This window comes from Thalassophryne amazonica, chromosome 2 (genome assembly GCF_902500255.1).
Source record: "Thalassophryne amazonica chromosome 2, fThaAma1.1, whole genome shotgun sequence".
NCBI classification, from domain to species: domain Eukaryota; kingdom Metazoa; phylum Chordata; class Actinopteri; order Batrachoidiformes; family Batrachoididae; genus Thalassophryne; species Thalassophryne amazonica.
In genome coordinates, this window is record NC_047104.1 from 64,964,764 (window position 1) to 64,983,709 (window position 18,946).

Sequence of the window (18,946 nt, forward strand, 5' to 3'; positions counted from 1 at the left end):
GTAATGAACATGACAGTCTCACCTTTCTGAGGTCAGGCGTACGCGCTCTTCACTCCCAGAGTGAAACTGATCATCCTTTTCATGAAAGTAAGTTTCCACACACTGCTCTTCAAAATCATGAAGTTTCTTTTGGTCTTCCTCTGTGAGGAACAACTCTGAAAGAAGGAAACAATTCATTTATAAGAAACTGATCAATAGGAGAGACTTGTTAGTGTTTCACATTTGTTCAGCAAGCACAGCTGCAATTGTTGCTCATTTTTAAAATCAAGTATTTCTCAGACAATGTCCTAATAAAATACATTGACATTTGTCTTCTACAAGTCAATATTTAGTAGTTCGTTTCAGAATAATGGTTAACCAGTGTTGCCGCCATGAAATGGGTTTACTGTGTTTATCAAGGCTTTGAACCAGTTTGTGGAATGAAAACGAAACCAGAAACTTATTTTTTATGTTCCGGAACAGAACTGCTTGTGTAAAATAATGGTAAGTGGTTAATACAACCCCTGGCAATAATTATGGAATCACTGGCCTTGGAGGATGTTCATTCAGTTGTTTAATTTTGTAGAAAAAAAGCAGATCACAGACATGACACAAAACTAGTCATTTCAAATGGCAACTTTCTGGCTTTAAGAAACACTATAAGAAATCAGGAAAAAAAGTTGTGGCAGTCAGTAACAGTTACTTTTTTAGAGCAAGCAGCGGGAAAAAAATATGGACTCACTCAATTCTGAGGAATAAATTATGGAATCACTCTGTAAATTTTCATCCCCAAAACTAACACCTGCCTCAAATCAGATCTGCTCGTTAGTCTGCATCTAAGAAGGAGTGATCACACCTTGGAGAGCTGTTGTACCAAGTGGACTGACATGAATCATGGTTCCAACACGAGAGATGTCAATTGAAACAAAGGAGAGGATTATCAAACTCTTAAAAGAGGGTAAATCATCATGCAATGTTGCAAAAGATGTTGGTTGTTCACAGTCAGCTGTGTCTAAACTCTGGACCAAATACAAACAACATGGGAAGGTTGTTAAAGGCAAACATACTGGTAGACCAAGGAAGACATCAAAGAGTCAAGACAGAAAACTTAAAGCAATATGTCTCAAAAATCGAAAATGCATAACAAAACAAATGAGGAACGATTTACATTAGGGAAATTTGCTGTGGTGCCGCGCGATGAGCGGTTGGGTGCCGACGCGCGAATCCGTCCGCATGCCTTTCATTACAAAATCTCCTTTAACAGTGGAATGTCCGGATAAACTACTGATCCCGAGCTCTTATGAAACTTCTGTTCTCTCACGACGTCCTGGGTCAACAGAGGCTTAAATTTGAAAGTTTTCAGCTCGAAACAGGCAGATGACGGCGGCTCGGGGCGCGGCACGCCCTGCGGCTCCGTGGGAAGTCCTTAAAGCGACAGTAACACTCAATAATCGCTCATCAGCCGTTAAAATTTTCACCGAAAACCAGCTGAATTTCTCGAATGGTGTCCACTCGGATGTGCCTCACAGTTTTTGAAAAAATTTTGATCAAGCAAAGCGGCAGTCTCTGAGCCATTCCTGAACAATGAAAAAAAAGACGAGAGGGGTGGACCAGTGCTCACTCAAAGCCTGCCCACAGGCGAATGACACAACCGACAGGTGTGGAAAAACTCACGCATGCGCACGAGGGTTCAAGGTTGGCTGATGTAATCGCACGTGATTCAAATCCATATAGTTTTTGAAAAAAAATAAAAAGGACCGTTACTTTATTGACAGACCTCGTAGTGTTGGTTTGGAGGTTGATGACTGTATAAAGAAGTGGAGCTCATTAAGGGACAAATTGATCCAGAAAAAGCCACTGTTTCTGCAATAAATTGCATTTGGACGCCCACCAACACAACAGAGAATTTTAAAAGGGTGATGCGCACGTTGACATCACTGCATGGGCACAGAGTTACAGACCTGCAGAAGCATAAATCTGGCTTTAGTATTTTAAGGTATCACTCCGCAGCGGACTTGGAAAAATGAGTGAATCGACTAAATGTAATCCTTTTTAATGCACATAATGCCTCGAGCTTACTTGACGAGGATTCATTACCAGCGCAACTCGTGATTATTTAAGTAGCTATTTTTTAAAATGCACTACAGGTACACTTTAAGGCAGGGTTTTTTTTTTTCCCCAGACAAAGTTTTGACCAGGTCATTAAATGAGGCAGGTCCCAATTCAAGGTCAGGCTTTTAATCAAGGAAATACGCAAGCCTAATTGGTGCTGGTTATTCCCCATAGATCATTTGGTGCTGACTGTAACTAATCCATTACATACACATAACGGATTTGTCCATTTTATACAGATAACGAACTTTGATTATAACGGACAAAATTCGCTGGTCCGCCTGAATCCATTATATCCAAGTTTTACTGCACATATTACCTCTACAACACTCACAAACCATTTATATTCATGAAACAGACAGATTGTCTGTTCAAAAATAAAGAAACCATTTTTATCACAGATGACTAATAAGACGGATGTCTATATCTAGGACGTGAGATTTTTAGTTAAACATTAGCCGTCGTAATCTTACTTGGTCCGTAGGTGTTTTCTTTCTTCTTCTTCTTGCACATACAGAACAGAGAATAGATGTGGCACAGAAAGATGAAGGGAGGAGGGAGGACAGGCTTCTCATGGTATGCCATGACAAAATGGTAACGATGGTACTTCCACACCAAATTAGAGACAGACTTCACTTGCAGGTACACATTACTGGAAAGCAGAAAGCTCAAATAAGCTTGAGGATTTCACATATTTATCCTTGCAACACATAGGAGGTAAGCACAAACGTGTTATAAAAAAATAAATAAATGAATAATGAATTACTTTAACCCTGAAGTGGGAACTAATACAACATTCACACAGCAGGTCTTCATGCTCAAATCTAATGTAATGCTCAGACCTCAATTTTTTTTATTTTTTTATTTGCCTGTTCTAGTGTTAAGTGTTCACAGTCCGAAACTGACCCGTATGCGCTAAAAACAAGGACGTCATCAGAGACTATAAAATACACATATACACACACACCTGGAGCGTGACCTTATCTCTTGCTCAGTCTTGCTCCACTTTTATAACGGACCCACTCACAGCATGTCTGTATTTACACAGTGACTGCCACTTGTGCAGATTTGTGACAAACACTGATCAAGAGTGACGTCAAAGCTGCATGAATTCTGATATGACCATTCAAGACTGAGGTCACATTTGGGTGAAGATTCAGACTTTTATGCAATTAAGCACCACATATGGAAGTGACCCAAATCTGATTTTTTATTTATTTATTTGGCGGGGGGTCGTGTCCTGAGATTTCACATGACTTGTTCATAAGGTCACAAAATACATACAATTAATTTGATTTGAGCCACATATGACCTGTAGTCTGAAGGTATTTTAACACTGAGATTTATAATTAGTCATTTATCTTGTACCATATTTCCCAACTATACTGCTTTTAAAACGGCACAAACTCTGCAATGCCCCGTCCCATAACCTGTGTTTTCATGCCATTACACAGATGACTATTACTAAACATTAACCTCATTTTAAAATGCACAACCCACACCTGGGACATTTTACTCGCTTCTTACTTGAAAAAGGCGATGAGGAGGTTGACCATCAGTATATACTGTACAAAGAGGTAGACTGCTTGTAGCATAGGAGTCAGCCCTACTCCTGGCGCACACAGAGATCGCACGGATTGTTCGCTGTTATTGGCACACACTGTGAAGGGAATCAACTCATTAGCATACACACACAAAACCTTTAACGGGAACACTTGTATATAAACGTTTCTGCGTGTTGTTCTGTTTCACAGTGCATGCCTACTAGGGATGTGGAGATTAATCGATACGAATCAGTATCTAGATACAAACGTGCGTGATGCGAGTGTATCGATTCATTCAGTATACATCGATTCAGTTGACTGATGAAATCGCAATGGATCGGACGCTGCATGCTTGCATCGATTTTTTTTTCCGACGCACAATGAATGCACCACGGACAGAAGCCTGAAAGCGCATTTCTACTGCAACAAATGTGTTTCAAAATGGAGGCCTGTGACAACGGCTCAAGCAGCTGTAGGAGATTTTGATAAACCTAAAACATTTAAATCAGGCGCTCAGAATTATTTTGGCTTAAAAAAAATGTTGAATAATTTTTTCGACGATTCCCAGTCCCGGAATTAAGCCACGCCCCCTAGTGCCGGCATTAACAACAGTGTGTGATCCTTAAGACAGCCAAAAAGTCTTCCGAGACGCCTCCGGGAGCTCTTACCATCTATGTGTAAATGGGGCTTATGATCCAGACTGCTTGTACAGAAGCTGAAACAGTCCATGCTGTGGTAAAGCAAAGAAATTCCAATGCCCCACCTGCATTGTAATTTTAACTGCTGCAATCTTGGCATACACTCCATATACATGTACTCACACGCCTCCTTTCACTGGTGAGCACGGGGAGGTGCTGTGTTTGCTGTTCCCCGCCCTACATGTACTCTGCTGATTCCATGGTCCATATATCAAACGTTACTACACTCACACACATAATGTGGTGGGGGCATTAGATGGGGCCTGGAGGGTCCTGGTTCATGGGTGCATTGGCCCACTCTCCTTGTAAGCTCTCTGACCCTGTATAATGTTGGGCTGGGGAGTTGCAGGAGCAGATCGGGGGTGGGGGGGGAGGGGACATTAATATCATGCCTATCACTATGCATGTCTCCTCCTGCTGTGCCCTTTCCTACATGCAAGCATTCATGTAATGTGCGTTTACTCAATATACTTGTACTCCGTACATGCAAAATGCTAAACACTTATTTTTGCTGCTGTTATCATGAGCACCACTCTAATCAAACATCATCATCTTCCCATTTTCACTTTGTATGTCCACATTTTGTGCTGTCAGTGTTACTGCTTTGGGCGGCACAGTGACTTAGTGGTTAGCAATATTGCCTTGCAGCAAGAAGGTTGTGGGCTCGCTTCCCACCTGGTCCTTTCTGGGTGGTTTGCATGTTCTCTCCATGTCTGCATGGGTGACACACAGGCTAGATGAAGTTAACACTGTAAAAACTGGTCTGTAGGTGTGTGTACGGGTGTGAATGTGTTTGTCTATATGTGGCCCTGCGATAAGACTTGCATCCTGTCCAGGGTGCATCCTACCTCTCTACCTATGATTACTGGGATAGGCTCCAGCCCCTGGTGACACTTAATTGATGTAAGCAGGGTATAATAAGACTGAATGAATGTTGTTGTTTCAGACACTACTTTTGTTGTCATTTGTCACCGTCAAAGTTCGTCTCATGGTGTGTTAACCTCAATTTATGGAGGAAAATGGGATCAGTAAATTGCTGCTGTATTTTTAAACAGGATGAGCCAGCTGACACTTATACTAGAGTGATATATAACGACAATGACCCTCCCCAAAGATGCTGCAAGAAGAACAATGTTTAGGCTGTTAGACTAGTCAACCAACATACTTTGAAGAAAGCTGAGAAAACTTTCAAAGAAGCTTTGAATAAAATGGTCCTTACCCTCATAATGTCCCCTCCCATCCGTGTCATCCTTACCATCTATTTCATAGGCATACACTTCTCCATACATCATCCAGTATGGCTGAAAGACCACGTCTTTGGCTAATGTCCAGCTAGGCTCTTCATGTGGATAAAGAATGGCTTTCCTGGGGACACCATAGCTCAGCAGAACTATGGCCATTATTACCACAATATAAAACATGTTTGCCACCTGGAAGAGATGTCACACAACAATTGGTATGTGATAATAACATCACATTTGACCTACGAAGCATATTGCATAGTTTTAGGCTTTACACATCTGATCTGGGGACTCCATGTCAACACGACTCTTGCTTTTTCTTTGGGGTGGAGGGAAAACATTTCAGATGCCATTCACATTTTCTATTAATCAACATTTCAAAATGACAAAAATTTTAAAAACAAGGCAATTTTCTTTGATTCATTAATTTAGTAAATTTCCAGCCCTTTCAGCTGCAACTGTTGAATTAATTTACAAATTCAAATGGCTGGGATGGAGATCACCAGGTCAGAAATGGTTTGAGGATTGACTAATACTGACTATGAAGGTGTACATGATGGAAAGTTAACTTAAACACGTTATGCTTAGCATTTCATAAAAATTCTGTTGAAAGTAAGCCATGACTTCAAATATTTTGTTTAAACCATGACATGGGAGCACACAGTACAGGGAACACAAGAGCAAGATGAGTGGAACTTTGAACAGTTCTAAAACTTGTGACTGCTCAAGATAATACAGTAGGTAGGTTACAATACCTGTTAACAGCATGTAGATGATTAAAGCTGTCACACCGTAAATGTTCAAATTAATGAAAAACATATTAATGAGCAAAGATTTAAATTATGAAGTTAAACAAAATAACTGCATATTATACAAATAATGAATATTTACGAGTGCAATGGTAAGAATATTTAATAAGGTGAAAGATGGAATGTTCACAGAATGAAAATATTCTTGCCATTACACAAATGAAAAAAAAAAAATCATTGTTTTATATAATGTCAAAAATAGATCCTTGTCATTTGATATTTTATTAATTTATAAACAAGAGAAGAAAGACTTACATTTTGGTGTCAGACATCAAGAGAGTCTGACATCAATTAAGTGTCACTGGTCCTTTGATGCCAAGAGGTTCCAAACAGTCCAACATGAACTTTAAATAGTAGTCCAATCCAATCCAAAATTGTTCTCAGTCAACTTGCAAAAACAGTCAGATAGTTCAAAAACAATCCTGATGATGTAGTCTGTAGCTGATGCTGTGCAAAAACAAACCCGCCATGTTTGTTTTTAAGCTAAGTGCCATCACCACTAGTGTGAGCACATGCAGTGGTAGCGGCGTGCAATAGCATAAAATGTATAGAACCAAAATTGCACGGTCAACACAATGGTAAATGTGATGAATAATCCATCACATGACATACAAACCATCAATCAAATGACATGGATCTATTCAGGCGTTATATTAAGGAAAATATCCCCCCCCAAAAAGCCTAGACAACAATACACCCCCAATCTCTCAACAAATAAGGTTCACTAATCCAATAAAATATTGTGATTTGCAACTATTTTCAACCAGTAGAATATTTTTTACCATTTTTTTCTTTTCTTAAAATTTAATAAAACTGATATCTGTAATTCTCCATTTATAATACAATTAGAGTGCAACTCCTGATTAATCTTATTGCACATTGTTACTACAATACTGAATTTCAGTCAGTTTTATTTCTTTGCATCGTGCAAGTATGCAACTGCTTTCAGACAATTACACTACAGGAAATTACAGTGAGGCAAATAAGTATTTAATCCACTGTTGATTTTGCAAGTTCTCCCACCTACAAAGAATTTTTATCGTAGGTACCTTTCAACTGTGAGAGACAGAATCTTAAAAAAAGAAAAATCAGAAAATCACATAGTATGATTTTTAAATAATTAATTGGCATTTTACTGCATGAAATAAGTATTTGATCACCTACCAACCAGCAAGAATTCTGGCTCTCACAGACCTGTTAATTTTTCTTTAAGAAGTCGTCCTATTCTGCACTCTTTACTTGTATTAAGTGCACCTGTTTGAACTGGTTACCTGGATGAAAGACACCTGTCCACACACTCAATCAATCACACTCCAACCTATCCACCATGGCAAAGACCAAAGAGCTGTCTAAGGACACCAGGGTCAAAACTGTAGACTTGCACAAGGCTGGGATGGGCTACAAGACAATGGGTAAGCAGCTTGGTGAGAAGGCAACAACTGCTGGCATAATTATTAGAAAATGGAAGAAACAAAAGATGACTGTCAATCTTCCTCGGTCTACAAGATCTCACCACGTGGGGTAAGGATGACTCTGAGAAAGTCCAGAACTACACTGGAGGACCTGGTCAATGACCTGAAGAGGGCTGGCACCACAGTCACAAAGATTACATTAGTAACACACTACGCAGTCATGGTTTAAAATCCTGCAGGGTAGGCAAGGTCCCCCTGCTCAAGCCAGCACATGTCCAGGCCAGTTTGAAGTTCACCAGTGACCATCTGGATGATCCAGAGGAGGCATGGGAGAAGATTATGCGGTCAGATGAGACCAAAATAGAGCTTTTTGGTATCAACTCAACTCGCCATGTTTGGAGGATGAGAACACCAAGAACACCATCCTAACTGTGAAGCATGGGGGTGGAAACATCATTTTTGGGGGTGCTTTTCTGCAAAGGGGTTCTCTCAGTAAGATAACTGAATATGGGTGGTGGCTGGGTCTTCCAACATGACAATGACCCCAAATACACAAGCCAGGGCAGGAGTGGCTCTGTAAGAAGCATTTCAAGGTCCTGGAGCGGCCTAGACAGTCTCCAGACCTGAACTCAATAGAAAATCTTTGAAACTCAAAACCTGAAAGATCTGGAGAAGATCTACATGGAGGAGTGGCTCAAAATCCCTGCTGTAGTGTGCAAAAAAATTACAGACCTCTCCATTCTTTCAAATACTTATTTGTCTCACTGTACAAGTTTGACTGTGTGTGAAAATCTTTGGTCTTCATAATGGCAAGAACTGTAAATAAAAAACTTAAACCTTCATATGTAGGTTTTTGTCTTCTATTCTGAAGAACCAAAGTAAAGTCATTAATGCTGTATTAATGCTAAATGAGACTTATTTATGTGCCATTTCAGAGAGAAAAGCCACAGTTTAAGAACTGAAAAAGCAGCCTGTTGCACAGACTGCCATCTGAGAGTGTAGAAAATACAATTGCCTTGTTAATGTAAGAGATTATTTAAATGAGAAAGAACTTACCATTTTACCAATCATCATAACATATGGTCCTGCTTGCTGGTTAACAGCCAGGATGTCCAAGAGTCGCACATACCAGAAGATTATAATGAGACAATAAAGTGTCCTTCCAACGACAAAGGTGTCTTCGCCACCCAACCTCAGGCCAAAGGCAAAAAAGAAGGTCATAATGGCAAAAAAGTCAGACGCATTGAAATAGTCACTGAACCACACCTTTATCTTCTGACTGATTTTGCCCGCTTCTGACATAAACATCTGAGAAAAGAGAAATTAAAAAGAAAAAGATTAGTCTTAATTTAGTAGGAAATGATTGCAGAATATCTCACAGTAAGACTGCATCCAAGTATTTCTGTTTCATGCTGCAATATAATTCCAAGATGGCAGACATGCTTAGCTAAATAAAATCTGTAAATCTGAAGATAATATAAAGTACAGCATCATAATAAATCTAAAAGCATGATTTTTTTCCCCCCCTGAAAAACAAAAAGCACACTAGACCCTCGTACCTCTCGAATTTTCTCAATCGCATGAGTGAAGATGTAAAGGATGACCACCCATTCTTGAGGAGAAGGCCATTCAGGCATTCTCACCAGGATCACGTAGGAGTAGAACATCAAGAAGCCCAGGTAGAAGAGCTGACCACAGAGGAGACAACACTCAGCTTCAACCAAGACACTAGACCTCAAAGTGGAAAAGTATTTGTAATGAAGATGTGTCATTTGTTATGAGTTCTCAACTAAATCCAAAGTTTGCTCCCTCAAAACTCAGATGAAAAGTGCTCTTGTATTAAATAATACTACATAATATAAAAAGCAAACTTTGATCATAATTAAAACCTAATGTATCCATTTCAGATTACTTGAAGATATTCTACACTGGTGAAGAGCTTGTGAACAGTTCCAGAAAGGTTTTACTCTAGATTATTTTGAGGCGAGGTCAGGTGAGGCCTGCCAAGATGCAGAAACTATGGCCTTATTGGGGCCAAGTGACCAGTCATTTTCAGTGGGCTTGTGAGCCCTCTGCGCTCAGCTGGTGGTGAGCTGTGCCGATATCAGCTTGGTGAGAGAGGTTTCATCACTTTCAGTGCTTTCAAAGGACAACTGAAAACGTGGTTACTGGCAAATCAGACATGCAACCATCTGTAGCCTATAAAACAATTCAACTGTGGAGGCACCACTCAAGTTTCTTTTTAGTTATACGTACACAATACCCTTGTTCATTTTATTTTATTACATGGTTTAGTAGTCCTTACACAATAAACTTGTGTATGACACCCTGTGCAATATTTACACTTGTGTATGTGCAAATGAGTGTATTGGGCAACGTGCAATACAACCTAGTACTGTAATGTGCATTTACAACCAGGCACTGAAGCACTTTTGCACTTAGCACTTTAATGCAGTACTTTTGCACCTTAACACCCATCATGAAACTCTTTTGGTTCCTCCACCTGTCGGCAACTTATTAACCATCAATTATTGCTACTTTGGATTTTAAATATTTGTATGCATATTCTGTTTTAATTGTTTTTTGTCATGATTAATTTATTTTGGTATGTTGTGTGGTCTTAGTCTGTTTCTATGTTACTGGGACTACGGATGGAAATTAGAATTCTGCTATAATCCGGCATATTTACATGTAACAATGTTCATTAATACAATAGTGTTCAGAATAATAGTAGTGCTATGTGACTAAAAAGATTAATCCAGGTTTTGAGTATATTTCTGATTGTTACATGGGAAAAGGGGGTGTTCACAATAATGGTAGCATCGGCTGTTGATGCTACAAACTCAAAACTATTATGTTCAAACTGATTGAACATAATAGTTCAAACTGCTTTTTCAGCAATCCTGTGAATCACTAAACTAGTATTTAGTTGTATAACCAGTTTTTCATGATTTCTTCACATCTGCGAGGCATTAATTTTGTTGGTTTGGAACCAAGATTTTGCCCAAATACTAGTGTGTTGGGGTCATTGTCTTGTTGGAACACCCATTTCAAGGGCATGTCCTCTTCAGCATAAGGCAACATGACCTCTTCAAGTATTCTGACATATCCAAACTGATCCATGATACCTGGTATGCGATATATAGGCCCAACACCATAGTAGGAGAAACATGCCCATATCATGATGCTTGCACCACCATGCTTCACTGTCCTCACTGTGAACTGTTGCGTGAATTCAGAGTTTGGGGGTCGTCTCACAAACTGTCTGCAGCCCCTGGACCCAAAAAGAACAATTTTACTCTCATCAGTCTCACTGACTGAATGCCACACTACTATTATTGTGAACACCCCCTTTTCTACTTTTTTTTTTTTTTACTAATAGCCCAATTTCATAGCCTTATGAGTGTGCATATCATGAATGCTTGGTCTTGTTGGATTTGTAAGAATCTGCTGGTACCTTGTTTCCCCATGTAACAATAAGAAATATACTCAAAACCTGGATTAATCTTTTTAGTCACATAGCACTACTATTATTCTGAACACTACTGTATGCACTGTCCCATGTCAAATAAACATATAAGAAATTAAATCTTCAGTGTCTCCAGAGCGAGAGTTCCCAACAGGCTACTCTCATGTGGAGGAGCTCAGGGCTTAATACATGCAGTTGGAATAAGAAGGGTTTTTTTTTTCTTTCCTAAAAAGAAACAATCTGGATTAACCATTTTTTCTGAATTTAGATGGAATAATTATGTTCACAGTAACAACCCAAATAAAATCAATACCCTGCTCTTCAGTTCTACAGAGAATTAATTTTTTTTTCCATGTTTTTGCTCTCTATCAACAGACTTTTGAGCGAGAATGTTTACTGTACAGGTCAGTCCCATCACTATGTTCAGTCAGCAAGCACAGTTAGTTTCTAAATAAATAAACTTTCAAGAACCTTAATCATGAGTGAAAGCTCAATACCTCACACTAAACCACTAAACCAAGATATTACTCCTTAGAGGTAACTGAGCTCCAGCTTTGTGGTGGTCAATGATTATCAGGCTTGCATTTACTAGGTAGACAATTACGCCCTGCTGTTTGCTTACTTTGTGTATATGTTACCTATATGACAAATCAATAATGAGGCCCTCCAGAAATTTGTGATGCCAAGACTTCAGCAATTAATTCAAAAAAATTCAACCAATATAGATGTAAATATGTTGAGAGATCAATTAATTGCTATATCTCTATCAGTTGAGTTATTTCTGTATAATGTGATAAGAAACCTTATTGATCCCCTGAAGGATTATATTATACTACACTTGTATAGCAGTTCATTTTGCTGTTAGTTATAAGCAGGTCATGACTGGGCTGCATTTGTTAGGTTGTTTTGGAATTATTCTGCCATTGAGTAGTCATGATGAAATTAATGCGCCATTCATCAATTTCAACATCTTTAAATTTACTGTGCTGATGGTGCCCCCTGCAAAAATTAACTAGTTAAGTTCATTGCAACATAGTCCATTATTTTCTTATACAAAAGAAGTACAACCAATGCGGTTACATTCCAAGCAAAACAAACCATCTTTCAAGCATGAAATAACCCATTCTGGACATTTGGCCAAAGGCTCTGAGCTGCCAACTGTGGGAAAGTTTAAAAATGTCCACAGACAGGCTAGTTGCACACATACATAAACACACAATATGCAACCCATTTTCTTGGAACAACTTGGACAAGGTTGACCGTTTTAAAAACGGCTGACCCCTGACCTGCAGGGTGTGAAGTGTTGGAAATTCAGGCATTAACGCTGGTCTCTAATGGTGAGTAAATGCGGAGTGTTGCTTTGACATGCTGGTATCAGGATGAAAGCAGGTGAAACAGATGTAGATAAGCCCCGACACAGGCAAACACATGTATATGAGCAGTTTCAATGATTATATCAGCAACGTTCATGGCCTGCAAAACAACCAAAAGTCACTACCTAGTCGGAAGCTGACTCCAGGAACATCTGAGTTGATAAGGATCGGGCTTGTGATTATAAATAAACAAGAGCAAGAAAGTAAAGACAAGTCACAATATGGGGAGGATTCAGCGTGCATGAATAGTTTTCTGTTTTTAAGTAGGGCCCACAAATGAAACAACAGCTAAAGTGATTCATTTGTAAAGTAACCTAGACTACTGACATTCTATAATGCATTTTCTCCATTTCTATTCTGAAGGTACTAATAAGCACATTTTTACTTCCACCGATTAATCTTTTTGCTTAACGATTCCCTTATCAGTCCTTCAGAGCGGCCATTGTTTTTGAGGGTGTTTGTCGGGAAAATTATCATTTGTCTACGTTGATTACAGACCCTGCAGCAGCTCTAATCAACTGCTTCTGCAGCACGACTCCACTTTGAAGCGTGAACCAATGAAGCAATGCTTCGATCCGCTGGCTCATTGGTTCTTTGATTCGCTGCTCTTCAGAAGCGGCAAATCCGCTTCTTAACCCCTCTCAAAGCCATTAAATTATGTCAATCGTGAGTCACTTTCGTGCAGATTAAAGTCAATAACTGGGACAGTCAAGAAACGATCGTCCTCCGTTCCGTTGGCACAGCTACAAACGCTGTGCGGCTCTCTGCCGAGACAGAGTCCGATCGGAATTAATAACTTCAAAACGAATTTCCACTTTAAATGAAGTGACACCTCTTTCCAAACGTAATACAGACAAGAAACTACAAGTGACTAAATCATTTTTTTCCTCCCAAAATGAGACGTCCTGTGTTCTTTATTAATTACATCCTGACATGCAGCGCAGCCGGCTATAAGAGCTCAGCTCAGATGTATGGAAAGACATTCATGCCAATAATGTCAAAGGAAATGCAGTAGAAAAAACTACAGATTTTGTTTATTTCTATTCATGTCCAGAGATCAAAGATCCACCATGTAGAGTTTATTATGTCCAGAGTTTAAGGATCCAGTGACCAATTTCATTTTCATTTCGTTTAAGACTCAATAAAACGTTGATGACATAGAAAACCTGTAAAACCTACTTTGAGTACAGAGAAAATTCATAAGAGGAATCGATAAGGAATCGGATCGGTAATGGTATCGATAGATAAAATCTTATCAATAACCATCCCAAGTAGCAGCAACTGGCCACTATCAAAACTACTTTAGTGTGTCCGACACAGTGGTGGGTAGACATAAAAAAATTAACTTCGATAACAGATAATCAGATAACTGAAAAGTTATCTTTGATAAAGATAAAATGATAAACCACCCAAAAATGTATCGGAAGTTACAGATAACCGATAAACAATGAGACCTCAGTTTTATCTCTGAACATCCTGCCCCTGCTGGAAGCTCCTGTTTACTACACAGGTTCCAGCACAGAGGCACCCTGAGAGCAGCCATAAAGCCCAGCTCTCTATCAATTACAATGCTCCGGTCAGGAGGAGGTCTTGGAAAATAAAGTCATGCTGACTTATGGTTTTGATTTATAAATAACATAAATACCGATAGAATAACTCAATGTCAAATCTGTCATTTGTATAAAGTTAAAATATAACATATCTTTTAATGTTGAATAATGCACTAATGCCGCGTTCACACCGGGCGCAATGCAAGCGACTGCAGCCACTGGTTGCCATGTAATCCCTATGTAAGGACACATTTTGGCACCAAATCGCGCAGCGCGACGCGAGTGAAGCGATTTTGAGAGTTTTGCGCGTTTGTGACGCGATACTGCGTCGCGTCATGTTGCCCTCCTCCCCAAGCTGAAAAATCTGAACTTTTTCGTCTCGTCGCGCCGTGATGACAATCAGGGACTGAATATGTAGTGACGTGGAGATGTCTGGAGTTTGACTGAGGATGTGAACATGTCCTGTATCTGGTAGCAGCCTGTGAGTAGGACTTATGTCTCTTTTGTCCTTTATTTCACAATCATGACAGAGTTTTTGGAGCGAGCAGCAGCGGGAGCGGAGTTTCTTTTTATTTTTAACGTGCGCGCGCGAGTGAATCATCCGTGGAGATGAAATAAATGGTGACTGGTTTCTAAATACAATTATGACAGAGTTTTTTGGGGGGTAGAGCCAGCTGCAGCAAGCACCGGCGTTTCATTTTTTTTTTTTTTACATGCGCGCGTGAGTGAATCGTCTGTGGAGATTATTTTACTTACAACCCCTGGCAAAAATTATGGAATCACCGGCCTCGGAGGATGTTCATTCAGTTGTTTAATTTTGTAGAAAAAAAGCAGATCACAGACATGACACAAAACTAAAGTCATTTCAAATGGCAACTTTCTGGCTTTAAGAAACACTATAAGAAATCAAGAAAAAAAGATTGTGGCAGTCAGTAATGGTTACTTTTTTTTTTAGACCAATCAGAGGAAAAAAATATGGACTCACTCAATTCTGAGGAATAAATTATGGAATCACCCTGTAAAGTTCCATCCCCAAAACTAACACCTGCATCAAATCACATCTGCTTGTTAGTCTGCATCTAAAAAGGAGTGATCACACCTTGTTGCACCAAGTGGACTGACATGAATCATGGCTCCAACACGAGAGATGTCAATTGAAACAAAGGAGAGGATTATCAAACTCTTAAAAGATGGTAAATCATCACGCAATGTTGCAAAAGATGTTGGTTGTTCACAGTCAGCTGTGTCTAAGCTCTGGACCAATACAAACAACATGGGAAGGTTGTTAAAGGCAAACATACTGGTAGACCAAGGAAGACATCAAAGCGTCAAGACAGAAAACTTAAAGCAATATGTCTCAAAAATCGAAAATGCACAACAAAACAAATGAGGAATGAATGGGAGGAAATTGGAGTCAACGTCTGTGACCGAACTGTAAGAAACCGCCTAAAGGAAATGGGATTTACATACAGAAAAGCTAAACGAAAGCCACCATTAACACCTAAACAGAAAAAACAAGGTTACAATGGGCTAAAGACAAGCAATCATGGACTGTGGATGACTGGATGAAAGTCATATTCAGTGATGAATCTCGAATCTGCATTGGGCAAGGTGATGATGCTGGAACTTTTGTTTGGTGCCGTTCCAATGAGATTTATAAAGATGACTGCCTGAAGAGAACATGTAAATTTCCACAGTCATTGATGACATGGGGCTGCATGTCATGTAAAGGCACTGGGGAGATGGCTGTCATTACATCATCAATAAATGCACAAGTTTACGTTGATATTTTGGACACTTTTCTGATGTTTAAGGATGATGAAATCATTTTTCAAGAAGATAATGCATCTTGCCATAGAGCAAAAACTGTGAAAACATTCCTTGCAAAAAGACACATAGGGTCAATTTCATGACATAGGGTCAATGTCAACGAGCAGATGTGATTTGATGCAGGTGTTAGTTTTGGGGATGGAAATTTACAGGGTGATTCCATAATTTATTCCTCAGAATTGAGTGAGTCCATATTTTTTTCCTCTGCTTGGTCTAAAAAAGTAACCGTTACTGACTGCCACAATCTTTTTTTCTTGATTTCTTATAGTGTTTCTTAAAGCCAGAAAGTTGCCATTTGAAATGACTTTAGTTTTGTGTCATGTCTGTGATCTGCTTTTTTTCTACAAAATTAAACAACAGAATGAACATCCTCCGAGGCCGGTGATTCCATAATTTTTGCCAGGGGTTGTATTAACTACACAGATGTATAATAAAACAAATGAAATAAATAAACAGACTGGTTTCTAAATACAATTATGACTGAGTTTTTTGGGGGGAAGAGCAAGCTGCAGTCCACAGCAGGCAGCAGAGTTTCTTTTTTTCTTTTAAATTGTTTACATGTGCGCGCGTGAACGGGACAGGAGGTCCTCAAGCTGCATGGGTCCCACAGAGGAGGAAAGACCGCTGAAAGCAGCCGTCATCCAGACGCAGCTCCTGCAGCAAATACTCCCTGTATTGGGAGCTTTCCACAACAACAACAACTCGCTCCGTGTGATCAAGGTCCGTCATGTTAACTTGACTGAAAACCGGAGCCGGCGAGCGGAATGGAAGCTCCTCCTATTTAATGATGCACCGGGGCGAATTTTCGCAGCAAAAGCAGAGCGACACACCGGGCAAAGGAGGTGCGTCCGTCACCTGGCGACCCACGCGAATTTGTAGCATCTGATCGCGCCCGGTGTGAACGCAGCATAATTCTGAGGTTTTGTAACAAACACAGACAGATCGCAAAGGATTCTGGGTAAAAGTGCCTCTGCTAAACACTGATTGGTTCAGTCATTCATTATGTAAACCAACACGTTAATGTGACGTGTGTTGGTGTTTACAGATAAATGTGCTTTTGTAAAATATTCCATTTTTTATTTGTAAAAACAGGCATTTTTATGGAGCCCTGGAAGTGTCATCGCAAAATTTTTTGCATGTGGAGAGAATGTGTGCTCATTTTATTAGTGCCATGCACACGTTTGATGATGTTGTAAAATGTGCAATCAATATTGTCTTGACACATACATGCTGGCTTTACACTGTGCGAGTTTTGGCCGTTTTTCAGATGATTTTTCATTCGTGCGAGAATTTTTTGGGCCGAGTTTCAGGTTAATCTCGCGTCCTGCATCGTGTAGTGTACATAGAGTAACAAGCTGTGTTTAACATCTCACGACCACCTCCTGATCGGCAATCGTATGGTCGAATGAAAATCAAACCTGTTTGATATTATTCTGTATCCTGCTGCTGCAGAGCTACAAGCGTCCAACCGCTCGCACTGTGCCTGTGCAAACACCACAGAGCTGTCTTGAAATGTTATTTGTTTTTGTTGTTTTGTTTTTAAACTTAATTTGTAAAAAAAAAAAAAAAAAAAAAGCCATTTGCAAAGCCAAAAAGTTAATTTGACAACCATCTGATATAACCAGGGTCAAAATAAATAGAACACTGCTATCTACTGGTACCCAGATGCTTAGTACTTAGGGTGAATACTGCCATGAACACTACTGGCCAGTAGATGGCAGTAGAGGCCTGAAAAACTTGCCAAAAAAAAAAATCCCAGATAATCCGTGTCTGCTACATTTAAGATGCGTGGAATTTAACAAACGCAAATACAATAACGTCTATAACCCAGAGAATATATTCACCAGAGTTTTAGGCACTAGAGTTTAATGCTGCTGTCTGTGGAGCCTGAACAGTGTCTGAAATGCATTTTTCCTGTTGTGACCATACTGGGATTAGACTATCCTACCCATAATGCACTGCTGGGCACAGCATGTGCTCACTAAAACCTTAAAATTAGCACATTACTTTAAAACTAAAACATATATCTGATATTTTCCACTTTATAAAATGTCAGACATGACAGTAATTTTAAATAACTTGTCCAAAATTAGTTTGGTTAAAATTTGAACCATACGTTAAAAATGTATGCCTCTGGATGACTTGGGTGATATTGCCAGCGTATCAGTATGGTGTTAAAGGAAATGATTTTTTTTGTGTGAGACCAGTTCTCTTTTGCCTGCAGAGGATAAAGTGGTTTCTTATGGAAGCAGCTCTCTTGTGTTTGCAGAGAGTAGAACTATGCATCTGTTAGGAAACTTTTAACAGGTACGTGCTCAACTGATTTTAAGTTTAAAAGTGTTGTCACTGTTCATCTTTGTTTACTATGTTATCGATCTAAAAGTTATCGGACGATAATTAGTCCGATAATGGTTTTTAAAGTTATCTAAAAAGATAATCCAATAATGAAAACATTATCTTCGATAATTATCTGTTATCGGATTATCGGAACTGTGCCCACCACTGGTCCGACAGCTATGGCTGTGGTGTTGTGGACATACTATAAGAATCTGCCTAGTCCAAACCACGTCTCTCTTTCTGTCTGTTAAGCCAGTGGGGGCCAGTGTTGTCAAAGTAACTTTGAAAAGTTACTTTTTTAGTTACTGTTTTAGTTGCTTTATACAGTTACTTCATTAGCAGCTTTATGCAATTACCTTATTAGAAGCTGCCGCAAACTTGCAACTAATAAGTAATGTAACTAATAAGGTAACTAGTTTAAGACTGAGCAATCAGCAAAGTAACTAATAGCTACTTTTCTGAGTACTAAATCTTAAAAATAACCAAGTTAGATTATGAGTTACTTTATTCATTACATTCAGCAACTGCCAACAAGTTGTCTGAAACTGGTAATGAAATAACTGTAGTACGTTTTCAAAGTTACTTTGGCAAC

At 39.3% G+C, this 18,946-nt stretch overlaps 1 protein-coding gene across 1 annotated transcript in view; it reads right to left on the reverse strand.

The window, feature by feature from the left end:
* The window catches only part of trpm7 (transient receptor potential cation channel, subfamily M, member 7), a 165,365-nt gene that overhangs the window by 59,870 nt on the left and 86,549 nt on the right, over positions 1–18,946 (reverse strand). The window contains 6 exon segments of the mRNA XM_034186905.1: positions 23–155; positions 2,565–2,743; positions 3,619–3,751; positions 5,589–5,763; positions 8,852–9,103; positions 9,355–9,483. Of these exon segments, the coding sequence (XP_034042796.1) occupies positions 23–155; positions 2,565–2,743; positions 3,619–3,751; positions 5,589–5,763; positions 8,852–9,103; positions 9,355–9,483 (1,001 nt within the window).